At 33.1% G+C, this 20,775-nt stretch overlaps 3 protein-coding genes across 11 annotated transcripts; 2 read left to right on the top strand and 1 right to left on the bottom strand.

Annotated features, from left to right (window-relative positions):
- Window positions 1–3,714: 3,714 nt before the first annotated feature.
- LOC145936451 (uncharacterized) lies at window positions 3,715–5,607 on the top strand. 2 transcript variants are annotated; one of them, XM_083038703.1, is made up of 5 exons: window positions 3,715–3,902; window positions 4,475–4,659; window positions 4,738–4,929; window positions 5,014–5,201; window positions 5,306–5,607. In XM_083038703.1, exons 2-5 carry the CDS (start codon window positions 4,492–4,494, stop codon window positions 5,475–5,477), a joined length of 720 nt encoding a protein of 239 aa, XP_082894829.1. In that variant the 5' UTR covers window positions 3,715–3,902; window positions 4,475–4,491; the 3' UTR covers window positions 5,478–5,607. The 2 variants fall into 2 exon arrangements, with proteins under 2 accessions (XP_082894829.1, XP_082894830.1); XM_083038704.1 differs by lacking the exon at window positions 3,715–3,902 and having other exon boundaries at window positions 3,933–4,659.
- A 767-nt stretch (window positions 5,608–6,374) lies between these two features.
- Window positions 6,375–10,856, bottom strand: LOC145936439 (uncharacterized). 2 transcript variants are annotated; one of them, XM_083038677.1, is made up of 3 exons: window positions 10,348–10,572; window positions 9,918–10,269; window positions 6,375–9,830 (listed from the first exon to the last, which is right to left on the bottom strand). In XM_083038677.1, the coding sequence occupies exons 2-3, from the start codon at window positions 10,224–10,226 to the stop codon at window positions 7,854–7,856; spliced, it is 2,286 nt and encodes a 761-aa protein (XP_082894803.1). In that variant the 5' UTR covers window positions 10,227–10,269; window positions 10,348–10,572; the 3' UTR covers window positions 6,375–7,853. The 2 variants fall into 2 exon arrangements, with proteins under 2 accessions (XP_082894803.1, XP_082894802.1); XM_083038676.1 differs by lacking the exon at window positions 10,348–10,572 and adding an exon at window positions 10,718–10,856 and having other exon boundaries at window positions 6,376–9,830.
- A 99-nt stretch (window positions 10,857–10,955) lies between these two features.
- Garnet (adaptor-related protein complex 3, delta 1 subunit-like garnet) lies at window positions 10,956–19,490 on the top strand. Of its 7 annotated transcripts, none has more exons than XM_083038669.1 (15): window positions 10,956–11,085; window positions 11,719–12,047; window positions 12,195–12,290; window positions 12,373–12,501; window positions 12,834–13,244; window positions 13,883–13,956; window positions 14,182–14,625; window positions 14,705–14,932; window positions 15,009–15,171; window positions 15,304–15,486; window positions 15,649–16,063; window positions 16,147–16,406; window positions 16,527–17,099; window positions 17,199–17,624; window positions 17,971–19,489. In XM_083038669.1, the coding sequence occupies exons 2-15, from the start codon at window positions 11,952–11,954 to the stop codon at window positions 18,061–18,063; spliced, it is 3,591 nt and encodes a 1,196-aa protein (XP_082894795.1). In that variant the 5' UTR covers window positions 10,956–11,085; window positions 11,719–11,951; the 3' UTR covers window positions 18,064–19,489. The 7 variants fall into 7 exon arrangements, with proteins under 7 accessions (XP_082894795.1, XP_082894792.1, XP_082894797.1 ...); XM_083038666.1 differs by lacking the exon at window positions 10,956–11,085 and adding an exon at window positions 11,424–11,495; XM_083038670.1 differs by lacking the exon at window positions 10,956–11,085 and adding an exon at window positions 11,454–11,665 and having other exon boundaries at window positions 11,844–12,047.
- Window positions 19,491–20,775: the final 1,285 nt, after the last annotated feature.

Below are 20,775 nucleotides of genomic sequence, written 5' to 3'. Positions count from 1 at the left end.
ACGCGGCGGCGGGGGGTGGGGGGTGCGCCGCGCACCGGCGCGCACCCCCCACTCCACTCCCCCCACTTCGCGCTACGAATTCCGACGCGCGGCCGTGTGACGTAGCAGCCCCCACTTGAAGGTTAAAATCGATTCAAAGTCGAACGCGCCGTCGCGCCGCGCACATCGACACGCGCTCTCTCTCTCTTTCTCTTCTCTCTCTCGCCTCGTGTTGCGCGACTTGAAACTTGAAATTGAAAACACTGGCCAATGCGTGCGATCTGTATATGCAGTCACTGACGAGGTACTATTAAAGACCGACAGCCCTTGGTAAATTTTCGTGTCTACCAAGTGGGCTCGGCGGGCCCGGAGGTAATTGGAGGATGATGACATTACCGACCGGTTTGATCTGTACAAAGGATAACAAATAAGAACAGTTTACCCAGTTTACCCTTACCAAATCATATTATACATATATCATATATATAATATTATACAATAAATTATAATAATGGAATATAGTGAAAGGCCAACTAACGAGCAAATAAATAGATATAATATAAAATAATAAATTCATTTAATCATGCTCTTAAAATTAATAACATGTAAATTCTTAACTTGTAGACGTTTCGACTTACTTAGTCTTCCTCAGTACAAATTCTAACTTAAACAAACGCTTAAATAATATAATAATTAAAGTATATCAAACGACCATGACGAGCGAAATATCATCAATATTTTAACATCGGTGTATTTTCTGAGAGGCACAGCAAGAATAACATTTCCCATCTTATCATTATGGAACGCTTTTGTTAGTAATGAGAGATTTTAAACCCATTCTTCGTTTGAAGGCGAGAAAGGATTTGTCCAAATTTTGTCAGTTTGAATGTATTTGTCAATCAATATAAATGCGAGTTCCATAGTAACAGACCGGTTTTGTATCTTTGTATTAAACTGTAACTAAACATTATCAATTGTGTAAAATTATAGGAACAATGTTAAATAAATTAACTTACAATGCGTCCTGATAATAAAATTCTGTTTTTAGCTTCTTGTCTATAGCGTGTCTCTAACTTGACTGTGGGTAACAATTATATATTCAGATAATAAGTCATCGTGTAAACAAGACAAGAAATCATAAATTAGCTAATTCATCTAGGATGTCAAAATAAACATTATCAAGTAGTTCTGTGTCCTTGTTTAAATTAATACCGTTTTTTTGTTCTTTTATGTGTATCATTTCTGAAATGAGTCGTTTATGGTAGTTATTTTCAAAGTCTAAGATTTCTATATTGTTCCAGTCAAATGTATGTTTTTTATTTAAGATGTGTTCACTAATTACAGAATGTCTTGACGAGTCTAACTTTACATTATTGACATGTTCCTTGAGTCTAGTATGTAACTGTCTCTTTGTCTGTCCCACATATGACGCATTGCAATCGTTGCAATTAATTTTATAAATCACGTTGGAATTGCAGGAGTGTTTGTTTTTGTCCTTCTGTACCCTAACAAATCTGTTCAATTTATTCAAACATCTGTATCCCACAGTCACTTCTGGTTTTTTGATCGCAAGTTAAGAATTTACATGTTATTAATTTTAAGAGCATGATTAAATGAATTTATTATTTTATATTATATCTATTTATTTGCTCGTTAGTTGGCCTTTCACTATATTCCATTATTATTATTTATTGCGTTGCATTATACGAGCCTTTTTGTTTTTTTTTTATTTTTAATATTATACACATTATTTTTGAAATGACATATAGGAAATGTAACAAATTTAAAAGCCAAATTTCTCTCTCTCTCTCTCTCTCTCTCTCTCTCTCTCTCTCTCTTTCTTTCTCTTTTTCTTCTTTTCTTCTTTCATATCTCGTAAACAAGCATTGAAATCTCTCTCGAGGTTTAATATTTCTTATTTTACTTTTCTGGCTTGTTTTATTTATGTGACAAATGGCTTTTGTTTGTACTAAATTTTTTATATTTTTTATTTTATATTTTTGAATGTAATTTTATTAGATTAATAAGATTTTTGCGATTAAAATGACATCAATTATAACATAAATTGGATAATTTTTCACTGAACAAGTAATTCAAATTACATATTTAATTAAAAATTATCCGATTTATGTCGTGTTTGGTGTCATTTTAATCGCTAAAATTTCATTAATCCATTAAAATTATTTTTAAACCGATAAAATGCAAATTAAAAGTTTTAATTTTTATTTAAAAGATATTTACATTCGTGAATTTATTGTAGATAAGGAAAGGTTCTCGATGTCGTCGAAGGCAGAGCGAGAATGAATAAAGAGCGAGCGAGATGACGTATCATCAAAGAGTTCCGAAGTCTCTCTCGCGAGACTCCCTTTATCTATAATCTTTCATATCATATGACATGTTACTATAGAAAATAAAATTTGTATAATTCGCAATTCATCGGTTTGAAAATAATTTTAATGGATTATTGAGATTTTTGCGATTAAAATGACACCAAACACGACATAAATCGGATAATTTTTAATTAAATATGTAATTTGAATTACTTGTTCAGTGAAAAATTATCCAATTTATGTTATAATTGATGTCATTTTAATCGCAAAAATCTTATTAATCTAATAAAATTACATTCAAAAATATAAAATAAAAAATATAAAAAATTTAGTACAAACAAAAGCCATTTGTCACATAAATAAAACAAGCCAGAAAAGTAAAATAAGTAATATTAAACCTCGGGAGAGATTTCAATGCTTGTTTACAAGATATGAAAGAAGAAAAGAAGAAAATAAAGAGAAAGAGAGAGAGAGAGAGAAATTTGGCTTTTAAATTTGTTACATTTCCTATATGTCATTTCCATAATAATGTGTATAATAATATATATATAATATCTGAAAAATGACGTGGAAAATGTGTGTATATATATATTATAAATTTAAGAGCTAAATTTTTCCTTTTAAAAAATACTGTGAATAAATGTTTTTGAAAAGAAACATCGTCATTTCGAAATATATACATATACGATATATTTAAATAATTATATATATATACCAGGTGTCCCATTTTAAAGGACCCACTCAAATATCTCATTGTTAGAAACACTGCGTTAAATCGAAAAATGTTTCCTACAAAAGTTATAGGGGGGGGACATAACATAATAATATTCATATGACCTTGGGCGGCGTCTCCAAGGTCAAATAAAGGTGAGAATGAATTTTGAAAAGAAGAAAAAATATTAGGAAAATAAAAAAATGCTTCAGATAAAAGTTGTTCAAATTAATTAGTAGAAAAAGATGTTATAATAAAAAATATGGGTTTCCATTTAAAAAATTCATTCTCACCTTCACTTGACCTTGGAGGCGCCGCCCAAGGTCATGTGAATATTACTATGTTATGTCCCCCTCGAAACCCTACAACTTTTGTAGGAAACATTTTTCGATTTAACGCAGTGTTTCTGAGATATTTGAGGGGGTCCTTTAAAATGGGACACCCGGTATATAAATATTTCGTATATACTCGTATATACATATATATACTCTAAAATGATTTTTTTAAAAATTGCATTTCTCATGTTACTATATACATGTATTATTTTATCATCTCTTACAATTAGATTTAGTTACTATTTCTCACTCCGGCCGCAATATTACTGAGAGGGCGCTAGTACACAGCGCTCTTTTTCCAGTCACACTAACTCCCGTAAGACCACCGGTCTTTAATAGTACCTCGTCAGTGATGCAGTGACGCGACAGCTGTTTTCGGAATCAACAGTCATGAAGCGTGAATAAATAGATGTTGATACTCCAAAAAGGCAGACGCACAGGAACTTTTTCAAGTGACGATTGTCAACGAGAGAATTATAACCTCAAAAGTATTTTATTTATTTAAGTGTCAAATGATATTATTAATATAAAATCTACGTAAAACAGGTAATAGACGCAGATAATATTTTAGCTTGATAAGCGACGATAAAACGAATAAGTTTAGTTTTTCAAGAGATCATAGTTTTAGTTTTACTTTCATGCGAAAGTTAATATGTGATTAGATTTATTGCATCCTTTCTTATATTTGTGAAATTTTTTTAATGTAGTGATTTTAAATGTTTTATACTATAGAAATAATCTAATAATATTTAATTTTTCGTAATATTTAACTAGACAAAAATCGAATTCTCTTCAACCTGAAAGCGATATTATGGTAAACATTGCTAACGTAATATATATTTAAATGAAGGTTAAACTATGTATTATTTACATTTATTCGCTCGGTTTTTTTGAAATTTGTTTGCTATTTGATCATATACATGACTTCCTTATGTGTGCATATATGCGACTGTTAGCTAAACTTATAAATATTTGAAACAAAACATGGTTTATAATTTATACAATGTATACAAGGAGTTGAACTTATTTATTTATATTTATAATAATGATAATATATATTCTTTAAAAAGTTATTATTATAATTGACTTATGCTTGGAAAAATTGTTCGCGTTATTAGCGATTCTCAATATCAGAATGGAATCCAAAGCTGAAAATATTGATAATAGAAAAATGGAAGATGAAGATATTAATAAGGATACTGAATCAGAGGATGAAAAAGTGGAAGAGGAATATTGCAGCGATGCGACATATCTAGCACGAAAAATGGCATCAGCAGAGAAACTATGTTCAACAGATATCACAGTAATAATTTTAAAAGAGTTTCAATGTAATAAAATTTTTGTTAGTGAAATATAACTGTATATACACTTTCTATTATAGAAATTGTACAATTTGCACGTTCAACTAAGGCATACAGTGCCACCACAACATGAAATTGAAACACGTGCGGGATCTCATTTGCCATCAAAAGAGCAAACAGAAAAATTTGAGAAAATAGTACCAATCAGGAAAGGCTTATATACTATTGATGAAGACAACATTATTGCTGGTAATTGGAAAGCGTTTTGTAAGGTTTGTATGTAGAATAATTTTTCTAATACATTTAATTTTCTAATACATTTTATCTAAATAAATTTTCTATTAATTTTAAAATAGATACATGACTGGAACATAAAAAATATTCATCCATTCTTGCAATTAAGAGTTGGCAGAAATACATACATACGTAATACTATAGAAAGGCGGAGATTTGTACAATTTTTAGCTGATGGTTTACCAAATAGAACTTTGTACAGTGTTTACCATCGATTTAGAAATTTATATGAAAATAATGTACAAAGAAGGTAACATATAACAAATATATTTATACATGTAAATTATTTTTTTAATTAATTTTTTCATAAGAATAATGGTGATGAGTATTTTGATTTCTTAATTAAATTTCTAGATATAAACCTGAAGAAGATGAAATGATAATAAATCACTTAGAAAATAACCCCTCTCTTGACGAAAGACGTAAGTATGCTGATTTGGCCAAAGTCCTTCGAAGAACAAGAAATTCCATTTGGCGACGTTATCGAATATTGAAGAAAAAAAACAAAAAACGGAAAAATTCCTAGGTATTAGTAGAAATCGAAGGTCGACTAATTTACAACTACCCTGTTGATTAGTAGAAATTGTACATATTATTTATATAACTATAACAATATATAAAAATATACATGATATATTTTTGTACAAATATGATATGGCTCTTAATTATCCTGTTTTCAGTGTTATAAGTACACACGTGTATATTGATATTTTAATATATGAAAGACATTTTTTCTATTTTTTATTATATATTTGAATGTGCAGTGCCTTACACATATATATATATATTTTCTTATTAGATTCTACTCTTTTTATATCAACGTGTGTATAAATACATTTTAATAAAATAAGAAAGTCCTGAAATAATCCTAAATTGACAATCAAATAAGGATTAATAAAAATTATATACATATATTTATAAGTAATTATATATTTATATTTGAAATTTTATAAGTTTGTACTAAATCAAGTATAATGTGAAGTACTTGCCATCTTCAGATGCATTTTTATTTATTAGCTTATTTTGTTTCCTATTTTCTTTTTATTTTCTGTGATTTCTTTTTATGTCCTATGATTTCCTATGATTCAGCTTCTTCCGGATGTTGTGGTGCTATTTATAATTGAAATAACTTACATTTAGATGTACAGCTTCTTCCAATATAAATTCTTAATGTTCTAATAGATAGATATATGATATATATTGAAATAATTATATAGATGCTGTGGGGAAAAAAATTGAGTAATATTTTGAGTTTTGAAAAGCCATTTAATTGTATGTGATAAGATGGAGAGATCCATTGTTTTGACAACAATTATGGGTTGAATAATACTTCTACATATTATAGCAATAAAAAAAATACAATAAAATGATAACACTAGGTAAGATTTTTAAAATACAAACTTTACTTCACTTATCATTTAGAGAATAAGATTTTTACAAGCTCTATGTATCATTAAATATTTCAATGAAAATGATCAGTCTCGCTATGTATATATATTTGTACATTCCTCATTTATTTTTTGTTCAGTTTATAAAATCATTTTCTAATCTAATCATCCATTTGATTACAAGTCTAAATAAGTATAAACTCTAATATGTCTGAGACATACGTGTCGAAGAAACGGAATATGTTTTTTCCAAATTAAAATTGTGAAAAAAATTAATATTTTGCTTTACAAAAATATATCCTCTTATTAGATATCTAACGTATAACTTAAATTTTGTTTGTTAAAATAAAAAAGATGACCATCAATTTTTTTGTGATATCTGAGCATCACGATAATTATAAACATGTTGTATAATCTAATTTAAAGTTATTGTTATGTAAATTTATATAATGCGAATATGTATACAATTATCATTCGTTTAATTATGATGCATTTTGGCGGCGAAATAAGCCGACTAACTTTAATAAATGAGTAAAACTTGCTAATCTCTTTCATCCAGTTGTTATTTTACATGACAATCACAGCCCAGAAATTGTGTACCTGATATTACACTTCTAGCATAGGTTGCTAATGTTGCTATGCCTTTATATCTAAATTATTAAAATTTTTGAGCAGTTTGAGAATCAAAGATGTCAACAATTAATAATCGTGTCGTACTTTGTTAATTAAAAAAAATTATGTATATCTATTCACAAATTTGTTTATAAACTCTTTAATCTGAAAGAAAATATGTATTTTTAGAGTTTCAAAATTGGGTTTTTATACATTTTTTTCATCAAAGTTAAAAAAATCTATTTTTTATTTTCAATCCTCACACTATTACATGTGAAGTCTGAGGAAGTTAATAATAGACAATTAAGTCGGTGACTTGATGAAGAAATAAGATGAAAGCAAACATGAATTATTTCCTTCTAAATAATGCAGTAATATAAACAACTATCGTGTAATATGTAGTACAACGAGGTCTGGATTATATGTGTGTGTATATGTGCTCCTGAATAGATATAAAAATATATATATATATATCTATATACACATGATATATATTGATATATGCGCAGCGCCCACATATATTCATACCTATGACATCACAAATAATAAAAAAATAGTTCGCGATTTTAATAATGGCAATTTATTACATTTTATTTGGAAAACTTTGTTCTTCGTAATGTCATTATATTTATTACAATTCAATGACACCATTGATTTACTGTGTTTCCAAAACACTAGCATGCAACAGCCTTGTACAAGTGCAAGGTATACTCAAAGAATGTCTTTCTTCTCAAATTGTCATTTGTCAAAAAGGAGCTGCATATGTGATATTTACAGGTGACATTGTAATTTGTGTTTCTATGTGTGCGCGCACACTTGCTGTCTCAACACAGGATTAGGATTTGCATACAGTAACAAACACTGTCACAGTTAAAAGTCTACGGAACACACACCGTCTGATCTTAGAACAGTTGACCTATCACAGCGACCGGTCGCACTCCCGCGCCGTTATTCACGTTATTCATGTTCATGTGAATGTGAGCGACCGAGTGTGGTATATGATGATGATGATTGTGATCGTCGACGATTGTCATCTCGCCGTACTGGGCCCGGCAACGCTTCTGGTGGGCGAACAGGCTACCGCTGTGGCTGTAGGCAGCTCCGCAGGTCTTGCATACGTACGGCTTCTCCCCAGAATGAGTGTACGTGTGCTCCTTCAGGGTGCTCAGTCGCTTGAAGGCCTTGCCGCAAGTCTTGCAGAGATAATTCGCCTCGCCGGTGTGTCGGGTCAGGTGTCTGCGGAATGCCGAGCTCACCGCGAACGCGGCCGAGCAGACGTGACAGACGAACGGCTTGTCGCCCGTGTGAATGCGAATGTGATTCGCCAGACTCGTCGTCGTGGTGAAGCCGCTGTTGCACGTCTTGCACACGTGCGGCTTCACGCCGGTGTGAGTTCGCATGTGATAGGTGAGGGACGAGTTGCTCGGATACACCTTGCTACAGATGTGACATAGGTATTCGCGCGGCACCTTCTCCTTCGGCTTGTGGGTTCTCTGATGAAGAATGAGACGAGCCTGACTGGCGCAGACCTTCCTACAGACCTCGCAGGTCACCGGTTCGGCCTTCGGTTTGTGCATCGACACATGGCGTCGTAGACCCTTCTTCGTGGCCATGACTTTGTCGCAGTGCTGGCACTTGTACTCTCCGGAACCTCCCTCCTCGTCGCTCTCTTCTTTCTTGACGTTCTCGCTCTCCGGCACGGGAGGGTCCACGGTGTTATTAATAGGCGTATCGTCGTCGTCCGAATCGTACAGCTTATTGTCGTCTGCGAGATTGTCCAACAATCCGTGTCCGTGCTTCTCCGCGTGTTTCTTCAACGTGTCCGGCCTGAAAAACCATTTCTTACACACGGTGCACGAGTACTTCTTATCACCGTGCACGAGAGCGTGCCTCCTCAGGTTCTTCAGGGACGAACAGTATTGGTTGCAAATCTCACATTTGTACAATTCGGGCGCGTTCTCAAATTCGTCCGCAGGCCCGGTTTCATCGTCGGTGTCATCCTCGAGCTTCAGCTCCTTCTTCGGTTCTTTATTATCCTTCCGCTCGTTCGTATTGATCTGCTTGATCATATCGTTCACCTTCTCTGTATGAGATTTCAGGTGTCTCACGAGGCTCTGGGATTTCGAGAATGACGCGTGACAGAGTTGACACGCGTGCGGCTTCGACGCGTGTATCTTCTGATGGTTCTCCATATTCTCCTGCTTGTAAAACATCTTGAAGCAGACGTTACATTTGTACTTTTTCTCGTGGACCAGCGAATGCTTCTTCAGACCCTTTTGCGTGGCGTATTCTTTGGAGCAGACTTTACATTTGAATTTCAACTCGACGGAATCTTGACTGTCGCTGCTCGGCTCGTAATAATTGTCGCCGATCTCGTCGTCGCTGTACGTCTTGGTCAATTTCGTTTTTCTCATGGAGGTGCGTTTCTGCGGGACCCTCTCCTCCTCTTCCACATTATCATTGGGTAAGTTCTCACTGACAAACTCCTCCTCCATACTGTCTTTCTCTATGTACTGATCAACTTCCTCGGTCACATCATCTTTATTTTGCAGATTCATAATGTTAGACGCATCATGTGCGTCTTCCTCTTGCACTATTGTCATCTGATGAACTTCGCTCTCTGATATGCAGGAATCCTTCGCTTCCTCTTTACTCCCCTCAAATCCGATAGAACATATAAACAGCTTATCGTCCGACATATGAATTTGATTGGTATTTAAACTGATCTCATCTCTGGAAAACGAGTCAGTGGATTGAATATACTCTTGTGGATTTGCAACCACCTGCATGTCTTGTTGCTTCACATAATAATCCTCTTGAATATGATTTGACTTTTTCGATAGTAAAATTGTTTCTAAATCCGTCTGGGTGCAGGAATCCTAGAAATAGAATATACATATTGCACTAATGAATATATTGTATATTTCAACATTGATATGCACACGATGACAAAATGATATATTTACCGTAATATTACATTTGGCAGGCTTATTATAGTACATGCGTAATCTTGCATCGGAATGTTGACACTGCTGTCTGAATTCGTGCGCAATTCTCGCCTTATAAATACAAACGTCGCATATCAAAGAAGGCAATCCATCCTGTTCGTGTATCTCGATGGAACCACAGACTTGTATTTTCTGAGAGAGACCTGAGAAATCGTTCACTTCTTCATTAGCGGAGAAGATTGACGATAAATTAGTACCCTCAGTGAGACAAATCCTGCACACTCTATCCATATTATTAATCGGCAGATCGAAGTAACCCGAAGTCATTGTTCCGCCGAGGATAGAACGTTCACGTGTCGCAAATTATTATCTGCAAGATAAGAGAATACAATATACATATGCAAGATATAAACGCGATATATATATGTAACAATTGTGTAACACATACATAATACACAAGACAAATAATGACAATGAAATACGAGAGACATTATCGTGACACTACGCATTAATTAATATTACGCGTGCACCGACGAGTTTTTTTTTTGCACAACGTAACGAGCCATATATACATGATGAAACAATTCTATAATTTCACATGTGTGTAAATGAATCGAATTTCCGAGCACATGACACGAGACGTCGAGGAGGAACGTCCCTTTCCATCGTGCAAATTTCGGAGAGAAAAAAGAGAGAGAGAGAGAGAGAGAGAGAGAGAGAGAGAGAGAGAGAGAGAGAGAGAGAGAGAGAGAGAGAGAGAGAGAGAGAGAGAGAGAGAGAGAGAGAGAAGGAAAGATAAGGGGATTAATATAACATACACAAAATCGAGCGGTTCTCAACCTCTCGGTGCGTCTTCGGGACATGTGCCGCGATGTTGTCGCCTCCGATGTTCAGTGACGCCCAGGCGCGATCAATCTGACAGTTGCCAGCCGTCCCCGGGATCCTCGCTCGCTCGGCTCGCTTTTCCCTCTTTCTTTTTCCTTCAGGGCGCTGCGCTCTCGCGACGACCTCGCGTCGCACAGACCCGCGATTCGCGCTGTCGCATGATCGATCTCATCGATCCGATTGACTCTCGACGACGACGAACACGCTCGACTCGGCCCTTTGTTTCCTCCTCGACGACGATCTGCCAAGGAGGTTGAGAGCAATCTGAAGATGATAGACGAACGCTCCTTCGCGAAAGAAGGTGTGGGTGGGTCAATACAAAGAACCAGTCGAGTTGATATCTGTGTGTATGTGTGTGTGTGAATTGTCAAAGGTCCCTCGCAATTAATTAATTAATTAATTACATTGAAACGGTTTCGATTAATTGCCTGCGTGACGCTTCTGTCACTTTCTCTCTGAAGAATATATTTGTCTAAATAAAGTTGGGGAGGCATAAATTTGTCCGGCGTGTTAAAAAATTATTCCTTCGAGGAAGGAGAAATCGACGAATCGTGTCCGATAACGAGACTCGATTATGACGTATTAATATATCGCACGACTCGATTGATCGATTTCTCGATACGCGCGATTATAGGAGAATCATCTGGACGGAGCTTTAGGATTAAATCTCATCGTCCTCGTCCGCGGACGTGAAAAAATTAATTCTTCAGGGTACATTTTACAGTAGATTTTATACAATTCGTGACAGAACGAATTTTACGATATCTATTTGTACGAATTGAATTTGTAGACGTAGCGTGTAGACTGTAGACTTAACGAAAACCGCAACAGAGTCGAACACGTCGATAAGAATAGATATTCGATGAGCAAATACGAAATAGGTAGGTGTTTGCCCGCTCTCTCTCTCTCTCTTGACACATTTCTTTCTACATAGGTATGCATTTCCGAAGCAGCAGCCCTCTCTTATCCATCATCCCGATAAGATGTGAATGTAAGACGGCGGATTGGGATGGTGCCTAGGAATCTCGATTGATTACAATTGATATAATATATATCCAGGGCCCCCCACGTTTCGACCGAGTCTCGCCGATGTCACCGAGAGGAGGAGGAGGGTCCCTTTAAAGTGATCTCGCGAGCACGGCATTTAATTTCTTTTTAAATGCAGTCATGGCACTCCGCAAGGTGAAGGGTAACTTCGAACGAATGTTCGATAAGAATTTGACGGATCTGGTGCGCGGGATCAGAAACAACAAGGAAAACGAGGTGATTTCTCTCTCTGCTCTGCGATTTCTTTTTTTGGTGAAACTTCTGTCACGTCTTATAACCTAAAAAAAAAAGTCTTCCTTTCCATTTCACTTTGCGATCGTTCTATCTGACGTAAAGAGATCTTATGATCTTTCTATATTTTAGGCGAAATACATCGCGCAATGCATCGAAGAGATCAAGCAAGAATTGAGGCAAGATAATGTGGCGGTCAAAGCAAACGCTGTGGCCAAGCTAACATATGTAAGTCTTCCATATCAATGTTTCAATTAAATTCAATTTGTCTCAAGGATCAATAGAGGTAATCTATTCTTATATTCTGCAGCTCCAGATGTTGGGATATGATATCAGTTGGGCCGGTTTTAATATAATTGAAGTGATGTCATCGGCAAAATTCACTTATAAACGAATTGGCTATCTTGCTGCAAGTCAGAGCTTTCATGCGGATATAGAGGTAAAATTTATTTAACATATGTTTAATAGACATATCTCACAAAGGTTTCCTTTATGTTCACTTGTCCTATATATTTTTCTTATAATTAATAATAAATAATAAATAAAAAATTGATGATTTATTTACATATATAATACATAATAAATACACAATTTAATTGGCAAATTTAATTATATATTTAATTACATATACCATACATGATAACGACACAATATATTTAGCAAATTATTAATACATGATAAATACGTGATAAATATACACACAATATATTTAGCAAATTGTTAAGGATTTAGGAAAAATACCGTTTAATTTTCTAATGTTTTCTGTTACAGCTATTGATGTTAACAACGAATATGATTCGTAAAGATTTAAATAGCCAAAATCAGTATGACGCTGGCTTAGCGCTGAGTGGTTTGTCTTGCTTTATTAGTCCGGACCTAGCGCGTGATCTGGTTCACGACATAATGACATTGTTGACCTCTACAAAGCCGTACTTGCGCAAGAAGGCAGTCTTGATGATGTATAAAGTATTCCTGAGATTTCCCGAGGCTCTAAGGCCCGCTTTTTCCAGGCTGAAGGAAAAACTCGAAGATCCGGACAGCGGTGTTCAAAGCGCGGCAGTAAACGTAGTTTGCGAATTAGCCAGAAAAAATCCAAAGAATTACTTGAGCTTAGCGCCTGTCTTTTTTAAGCTAATGACAACTTCTACAAATAATTGGATGCTCATCAAGATTATCAAATTGGTAAGTATTATCGTTATGCGACATTTTTATAGAAGATTGACAATATATATTTTTTATATGTCCTTGACAAAACACGAAATATACACGTCGCACTCTCGCAGTTTTATTTTTTAAATAATAATTTTGTAATAATAATCTGAAGTACAAAATTTTTTTAACACATCTATCTTTTACTGTAAGCAATGTTGGTTTATTTGTCATACTCAGTTTTCAACTATAACTCTGATTGAACCAAAGCTGGGTCGGCGACTTACTCAACCATTAATTGATCTGATTTCAAGGTTTCACAATACATAATTTTTTATGTATATAGTGAAATTATATATATGTATATACATATATGTGTGTGTATATATATATATATATATATATATATATATATATATATATATATATATATATATATATATATATGCTTATATGCAATTTATACATATTGAGAGTAATATATCAGTATCAATAAGCATTTTGTAGCATTAAATCATATTTATATTGTGTTTTGCATATAAAGTTTTGCATATTTGTATTGATTTTATATATTTTATATATTGATAAAGTAAAAAAACTAAGCTACTACTTTGTATTAAAAAATTTACATAAATTTAGTATTAGAATGCGACGCAACATTGTATTTTCAGTTTGGAGCATTGACACCTCTAGAACCTAGGCTTGGCAAAAAATTAATAGAACCCCTTACCAATTTGATACACAGGTATCTATTCTAAAGCATTAAATATTATAAAGTTATTATTGCTTGCATAGCATAATCTTATCTCTTATTTATATCTTTATCTTTTTTGTTTACATTTTACAATAGTGTCTATAGTATCTTTATAACATTTCTTTTATATTGCTAGTTTTATTATTTGGTATTATTGATTCTTTCATCAATCAATTTTCGATATAATTTATAATATAATACTAATCACTTTTCTAGTACATCTGCAATGTCCTTACTGTATGAATGTATCAATACGGTAATAGCTGTATTGATTTCTATATCGTCCGGTATGCCGAATCATTCCGATTCGATACAGTTGTGTGTTCAGAAATTGAGAATATTGATAGAGGATTCTGACCAAAACTTAAAGTACTTAGGATTGTTGGCGATGTCGAAAATATTGAAGACTCATCCTAAAAGTGTGCAAGCTCACAAAGATCTTATTATGCAATGTCTCGATGATAAAGACGAAAGTATAAGACTGCGTGCCTTGGATTTGTTGTACGGAATGGTCTCCAAGAAAAATCTAATGGAAATAGTTAAGAAATTGATGGTGCACATGGACAAAGCTGAAGGCACTACTTATCGTGATGAATTACTCTCAAAAATTATTCAGATTTGCTCACAGAACAACTATCAGTTTATTACCTATTTTGAGTGGTAAATATCAGATTTGTTAGATATACAAAACTATTTTCTATAAATTATAGTAAACTAAACTGTATATATATATTTGCAGGTACATATCTGTATTGGTAGAACTTACACGAATGGAAGGCACCAAGCACGGACCACTAGTAGCAACTCAATTACTTGATGTAGCAATTCGTGTACAAGCTATACGAAAATACGCGGTTCAACAATGTGCCTTACTGCTTGAGAATTCATATCTTTTAACCGGCCAACCAAGGGCGACAATGTCCGAGGTTTTATACGCAGCAGCATGGATTTGTGGAGAATTCTCCAGGTAACAAGAATTTTCTCAAGAGTAATCTCTAATCGATATGTAATGAAATATTTAATAATCTGTTAAATTTGAATAGTGAATTGGAAGATCCTTTGGCGACATTACAATCTATGTTGCGATCGCAAGCTTCTAGTTTGCCAGGGCATATCCAGGCAGTTTATGTTCATAATATATTAAAACTGGCTGCAACGACATTTGCTAAAGCAGAAAAAGAAGAAGATACCGAAACTATAGAAAAGGTACAAAATATAGTTTATATGATAATAATTATTATTGTTTTTATGGAACAAGTGTGCACTTAACGATATTTTAAATAAATATATCTGTTGTCAGTGAAATGTGTAATTCTGACATAGACTTTTATTTTACAGATTTATGGATTGAAAGACAAAATAGCAGCTTTTGTCTGTAGCGGTGATCTGGAAGTTCAAGAAAGATCAAGTTCTGCATTAGTGCTACTCGAGTGCTTGAAAGAAAATCCTGGTCTTGCGCAGGAATTAATGGAGGCTTTCGAAGGTGAACTTAATCCAGTTGCACCAAAAGCTCAAAGAAAAGTGGGTATCAATTATATTAATACATCTTTTTATTTATACTTTATTTAGAAGATAGAGATTTTATCTGTATAAATTGAAAAAAAATTCTACATATAACTAATAACTATGATATAGTTATTAATATGTCTTGTTATATAAAAAAAACTTTATAATGTCTTTCAGGTTCCAGTACCAGAAAATTTGGACTTAGATTCCTGGATCAATGATCCACCTTCGGAGAGCTCAGACTCGGAAGATTTAGATATGAATGATATTTTTGTTAAGACAGAGAAGCCGAACGATTCGTACTCTAAACGGGAATTGAGCGAACCGTCGCTGGAAGAGCTTGAGAGGAGGCGCGAAGCGAGAAAATTAGAACAAGAAAATAATCCTCACTATCTAAAAGGCTCTTTCAAGACTTCTTCATCATATCATAATTCGTCGAGCGTATACGAAGACTTCGAGAACATTCCTGTCGCGGAATTAGACATCCCAATCTCTTTAAAAATTTCAAATTCGCATAGATGTCGAGATGTAGATAGCACTCATAAAAGGCATAAAAAGCATGAAAAGAAGAAGAAGTCCAAGCAGAGTAAAAGTAATTGTTTTATATATAATATTTTGTATTATTAAATATATTTGTGTTGCAAGTTTGAAATTTTCAATACTGAATATTTTCAGATAAAAAATCTGCATCGGAAGAAGATGATAGTTTACCACTACAAATAGTGAATACTGGTATAGGAGAACTACCTCCAGGTGCAGAGATAAGTGACAGTGACGATTACGATTTAATAGATGCGAATGATCCGCATAGAGCTTTGAATATCGATTTAGATATGCCTTTACGAGAGGATGAAAGATTGCCTGTCTTAGAACATAGAGTTATTGAAAATGACACGACGAAGAAGATTGAGAAGAAAGAAAGCAAAAAAGAAAAGGTAAATTTTTCTTTATAACAGATATTATAACTAACAATTGATTTAAACTTGTTTAATATTATTTAGTTATTATTTTTCTTAAACATTTTTTGATAATATTCTTTTATTTTATATTAATAGGAACATAGAAAGTCTAAAAGAAAAATCAAAGGTGCCACAGAAAACAAATTAAATGCTCAAGCAGTGAATAATCAATCGTCTGACTTATGGTTGGAAAGTAATTCGTCTCCTGAGAAGGTGCAGTCTCTTGATGTTGGAGGATACACAGAAGTGTCCAACGAGTTGCAGAAAGATAGCAAACGCAAAAAGTCAAAGAGTCAAAGCAAGCATAAGAAGTCCAATGAAGAGCACGCGAAACATAGAAAATCGAAGAAGTCGAAAAGTAAGAAAGAAAATAAGTCGTTGGATTACGAGGAAACCGCGGGAATATCCACTCCATCGAAAGAGATATTACCAGAATTGAAGAATGATATTACGAATTCCGAGTATAACGAGAACTCTGTACAGCAAAGTATCTCTTACGAAGAATTGGCCAAGAATAAGGTCATTTCCATGACATACGAATTGAAACAAATTCCTCACGATTCAAGTAAAGTTATCGTATCACTTTGCATTACAAACATAGGTCAGCCGCTTGTGAAAGAATTAGTCTTTGATGTTCCAGATACATCGTCACTCAAATTAGTTAGAAATGTAAGTCGATGAATATTCTGAATTTATAATTTAATCTGTGAATTAATTATTGTAATGTATGCGTGTATTATTTCTATTGTATTATTTCTCTCTTTCCAGTCTGGAGATGAATTTGGGATAAAACTGCCGTTCCAACTGCCTCTGCAATCTAGTAAAGAGACTCAGTTCACCGTTCTAGTCTCAGACGTGACGTTTGCTCAGAGACTTAGAGGTACACTGACGTACATGTTCGAAAGTCAAAATAGCATGGAACAAGAGAAACTCGATTTTACCGTGCACTTGTCATGTAGCAAGTTTATGGTGGGACATCTTTCTCATAAGGACATACTTACGGAACTTCTCAAAAGCGGTCAATTAGTATCTAAGATTAGAAAAGAAGTAACAGTTTCTCTGGACTTTGATATGGTTCTAAATATTATCTGCCGCAAATGCAATCTGACACTTGTGGAACAGATTGACGATACTGCATCGTTGTATGGACACTCTCTGAAAGGACATCATGTGTGCCTTTTGTTAAAATACAATGTAAGTTAAATTATATGTTTATTTCTATTTTTTTCTCTATAGTAAAATGACTTGACAACATAGACCTTATAGATATGGACTGGCAATACATAAAGCAGACCTCCTCCGGACGCTGCTGCTTACAGAAACTATAGGCAATTGCCACTCCATATCTATAATAAGATCTATGACAACCATGTTTAAAACATAGATATCAATTTGTATGATGATATAGGACAACGATATCTTAATATCTCGAAATTTGTTATATTCACGTCTAGTTTACTTGAAACTCTCGTTTAAACGCTCTTTTTTTTAATTTTGTAAGATTAGCATTATTATGATCTAATAGTTTTCTATGTTACAGAGAGCGACGGGAAATCTAATAATTGAAGGTAAAGGTGACAATAATTCATTACTGTCGGGAATTGAAGAGGAAATATTGAGGATCCTGACATAATACTGATTTAAACTCAAGTGTCTATATTTTGCAATTATTAATTCCTACCATACATTAATTACATACATTTGGCAGCGAGAGGAACACATTTGGGGACTGTATCCATTATACATAAAATACAGACATATAGCGGCTATATACATATAGCATATATACTCTGCAAACCCATTAAATATTTTCAGAAAGAATCTACCTAAACTTTAAGTGTAATCTAGATCATACAGTTTGTTAAATATTTAAGAGATATACATACATATGTATACATGTATTATATATACATGCATAAATATATATACACATGTACATGTCTATACGTGTGAAGCGAAGTTTCGAAAGAAATAACAAGAGAGAAGGGTAGCTTATCGTCAAGAATTAAAAACACTGGCATAAAAGTAGATTAATGTTTTTAAATAAAATCCATGACATTGATGTATGTGATAAGAGAGAGTTACGGAGATAAAATAATCAATTTAAATCATTTTAAAAGAAACTTATCCATTTTCAGTTTCACATATTATTATGTAACTATACATATACTGATATCTTCCAAAAAACTTCTGTAAAATGTATAAATTATTTACACATTTTAATTGTATTGATATATAATAATTGAATATATATAGAGTTTACAAATAAAATTTAACTGTTTAGAAGCAATTCTTTGGACAGTTCAAAAATAAACGTTGCAATAGAAACAGTTGACCTTACTTTTATGTTCAGTGTCTTCAATTTTTGTGTCCAATTGAAATGATAATATTATATTGCTATATACATATAAATATTGTTGATATCTTTATTATTTTGTAAAATATATAAAATATATCTCCACTGTGCGATACTGTTTCGCCCAATCTTTGTAAAAAAAAGTTATAACGGACATAGGTGGTAAGCATTGTATTTTGCATGCAACGCTTCCATAATATCGATAATTAATAAGATATCAAACTGTGTAAATTTAAAAAAATTAACAAATCGTAAATCATTTATACATAGGTACGTGAAAATTACCTATATACATATATAGTTATATAGTATATATAGTTATATGGAAGAATACTCCTATATTTGTTTTTTTTTTTTTGCAAGGCACTTTAATTGTGTATTAAATTTTATATCTATTCCTTTCTTTTAATATCTTGTCCTATATCGATTATTAAGATATAACGATTTTTATATATTTGAGTATGAATTTTAGATTTTAGCTATTAAACGTGTGCCAAAAATTAAAGGTTTCAATGCCTAAATAATCCTTTAATTCCTAAAGTCGACTGTCAAACATTTGATTCCAATTAAAAAATCAATACATTCCCTCTGTAAATCTAAAGCAAATAATATGTATCATGTAAATACCGAACAAAATATTTTTAGTTTTGTAATGAGCGTTATATTTTATGCGAGGTGTATATATATATATATATATATATATATATATATGCGCGTATTCTGCTATTTTAGGAAAATAATCGAAAACTTTTCTTTAAGTACACAATTCACATGGAATGAATATGGCACACATTCTATTATAAATTATTATGTTATAAACAGAGCGCGTTTGAGAAAAAAATATTTTAATCACATATATATGCGTATATCCTTCCCTTTTAGACTTGCAAGTGTGAATAACTACTGCGATAATATTTCATTATAACAGAGTTATAAATTACATATTTTATAAAAAAGTATTACTCGAAAACATACTAGTATAGATATCGAATTCAACTAAATTCAGCAAAGATATATATAATTTGTTCTAACGAACATGTAATAGAAAGAATAGATTTATAAGATTTTTATATCAAATTATAAAATATCCTTATATAAATTCTTATTTTATGCGACGACATATGTTGAATCGCTATTTTCACATATAAAAGAGATATACTGTAGTAGAGAGATATCATATACTGGATCGAAGATTAAATATAGAGATACGTGTTTCGAAATACACGTAGCATCCCAATGAGTGATGTGCGATTCTGAATTTATGCGACGCGCGCATAAATATGTATTTAATACTTTCGTGCTCGTCTGGAAGGCAAACCGCGAAGACTATAAGGACGAGTATGATTCAATCAAATTCATCGACCTTATGCTACTCCTACACGAGAGATTCACGGTTGTGTCATCGTCATACGTCTTTCAACGGAAAGTCATCATCATTTCTTAAACATCAAGTACATTTCCGTTCCATCGACGATAGAGCGATTCTTGATTTCCCAGAAACATTCCTTCCTTTGGGTAAATTTAAATGAAAAGGTAATTATTTGATTTTAATACGTCTGCATAAACATTTCGCGGAACGTTCTGTTAATGTGTTAATCCCTGTTTTCAGAAATAAAGACAACGAACGAGGCTGTTTAATCATGCACAACCTCTGTGACGTCTACGCTCTATCTAGAAAGACTTGGAGGAGGAATGCGGCCATTCAAATCGGTACTTTTCCACGCATATAGAAAGGTATATTAATTATAGAAATATTCCACTTAATAGTTTTATTTTTGTTTGCTTTTCCGTGATATATTCTTTATATGTCACAAATATATGACGGAATATATTTCGTCATACATTTCAGAATGTTTGCATAGCGTATATTGCAATAATATAAAATATAACAACACACCAAGATATCAAATATCAACTTTCAAATAAGATTATCTTTTCAACGAACAAATTCTTCCTCGATCAGTTTATCAATAAAAAGATATCAATAAT

This window comes from Prenolepis imparis, unplaced genomic scaffold, assembly GCF_030444845.1.
Source record: "Prenolepis imparis isolate NDT839.2.m4 unplaced genomic scaffold, iyPreImpa1.0 SCAF_5, whole genome shotgun sequence".
NCBI classification, from domain to species: domain Eukaryota; kingdom Metazoa; phylum Arthropoda; class Insecta; order Hymenoptera; family Formicidae; genus Prenolepis; species Prenolepis imparis.
Note: the sequence above shows the minus strand (reverse complement) of the source record. Positions and strands in the feature narration are given on the sequence as shown.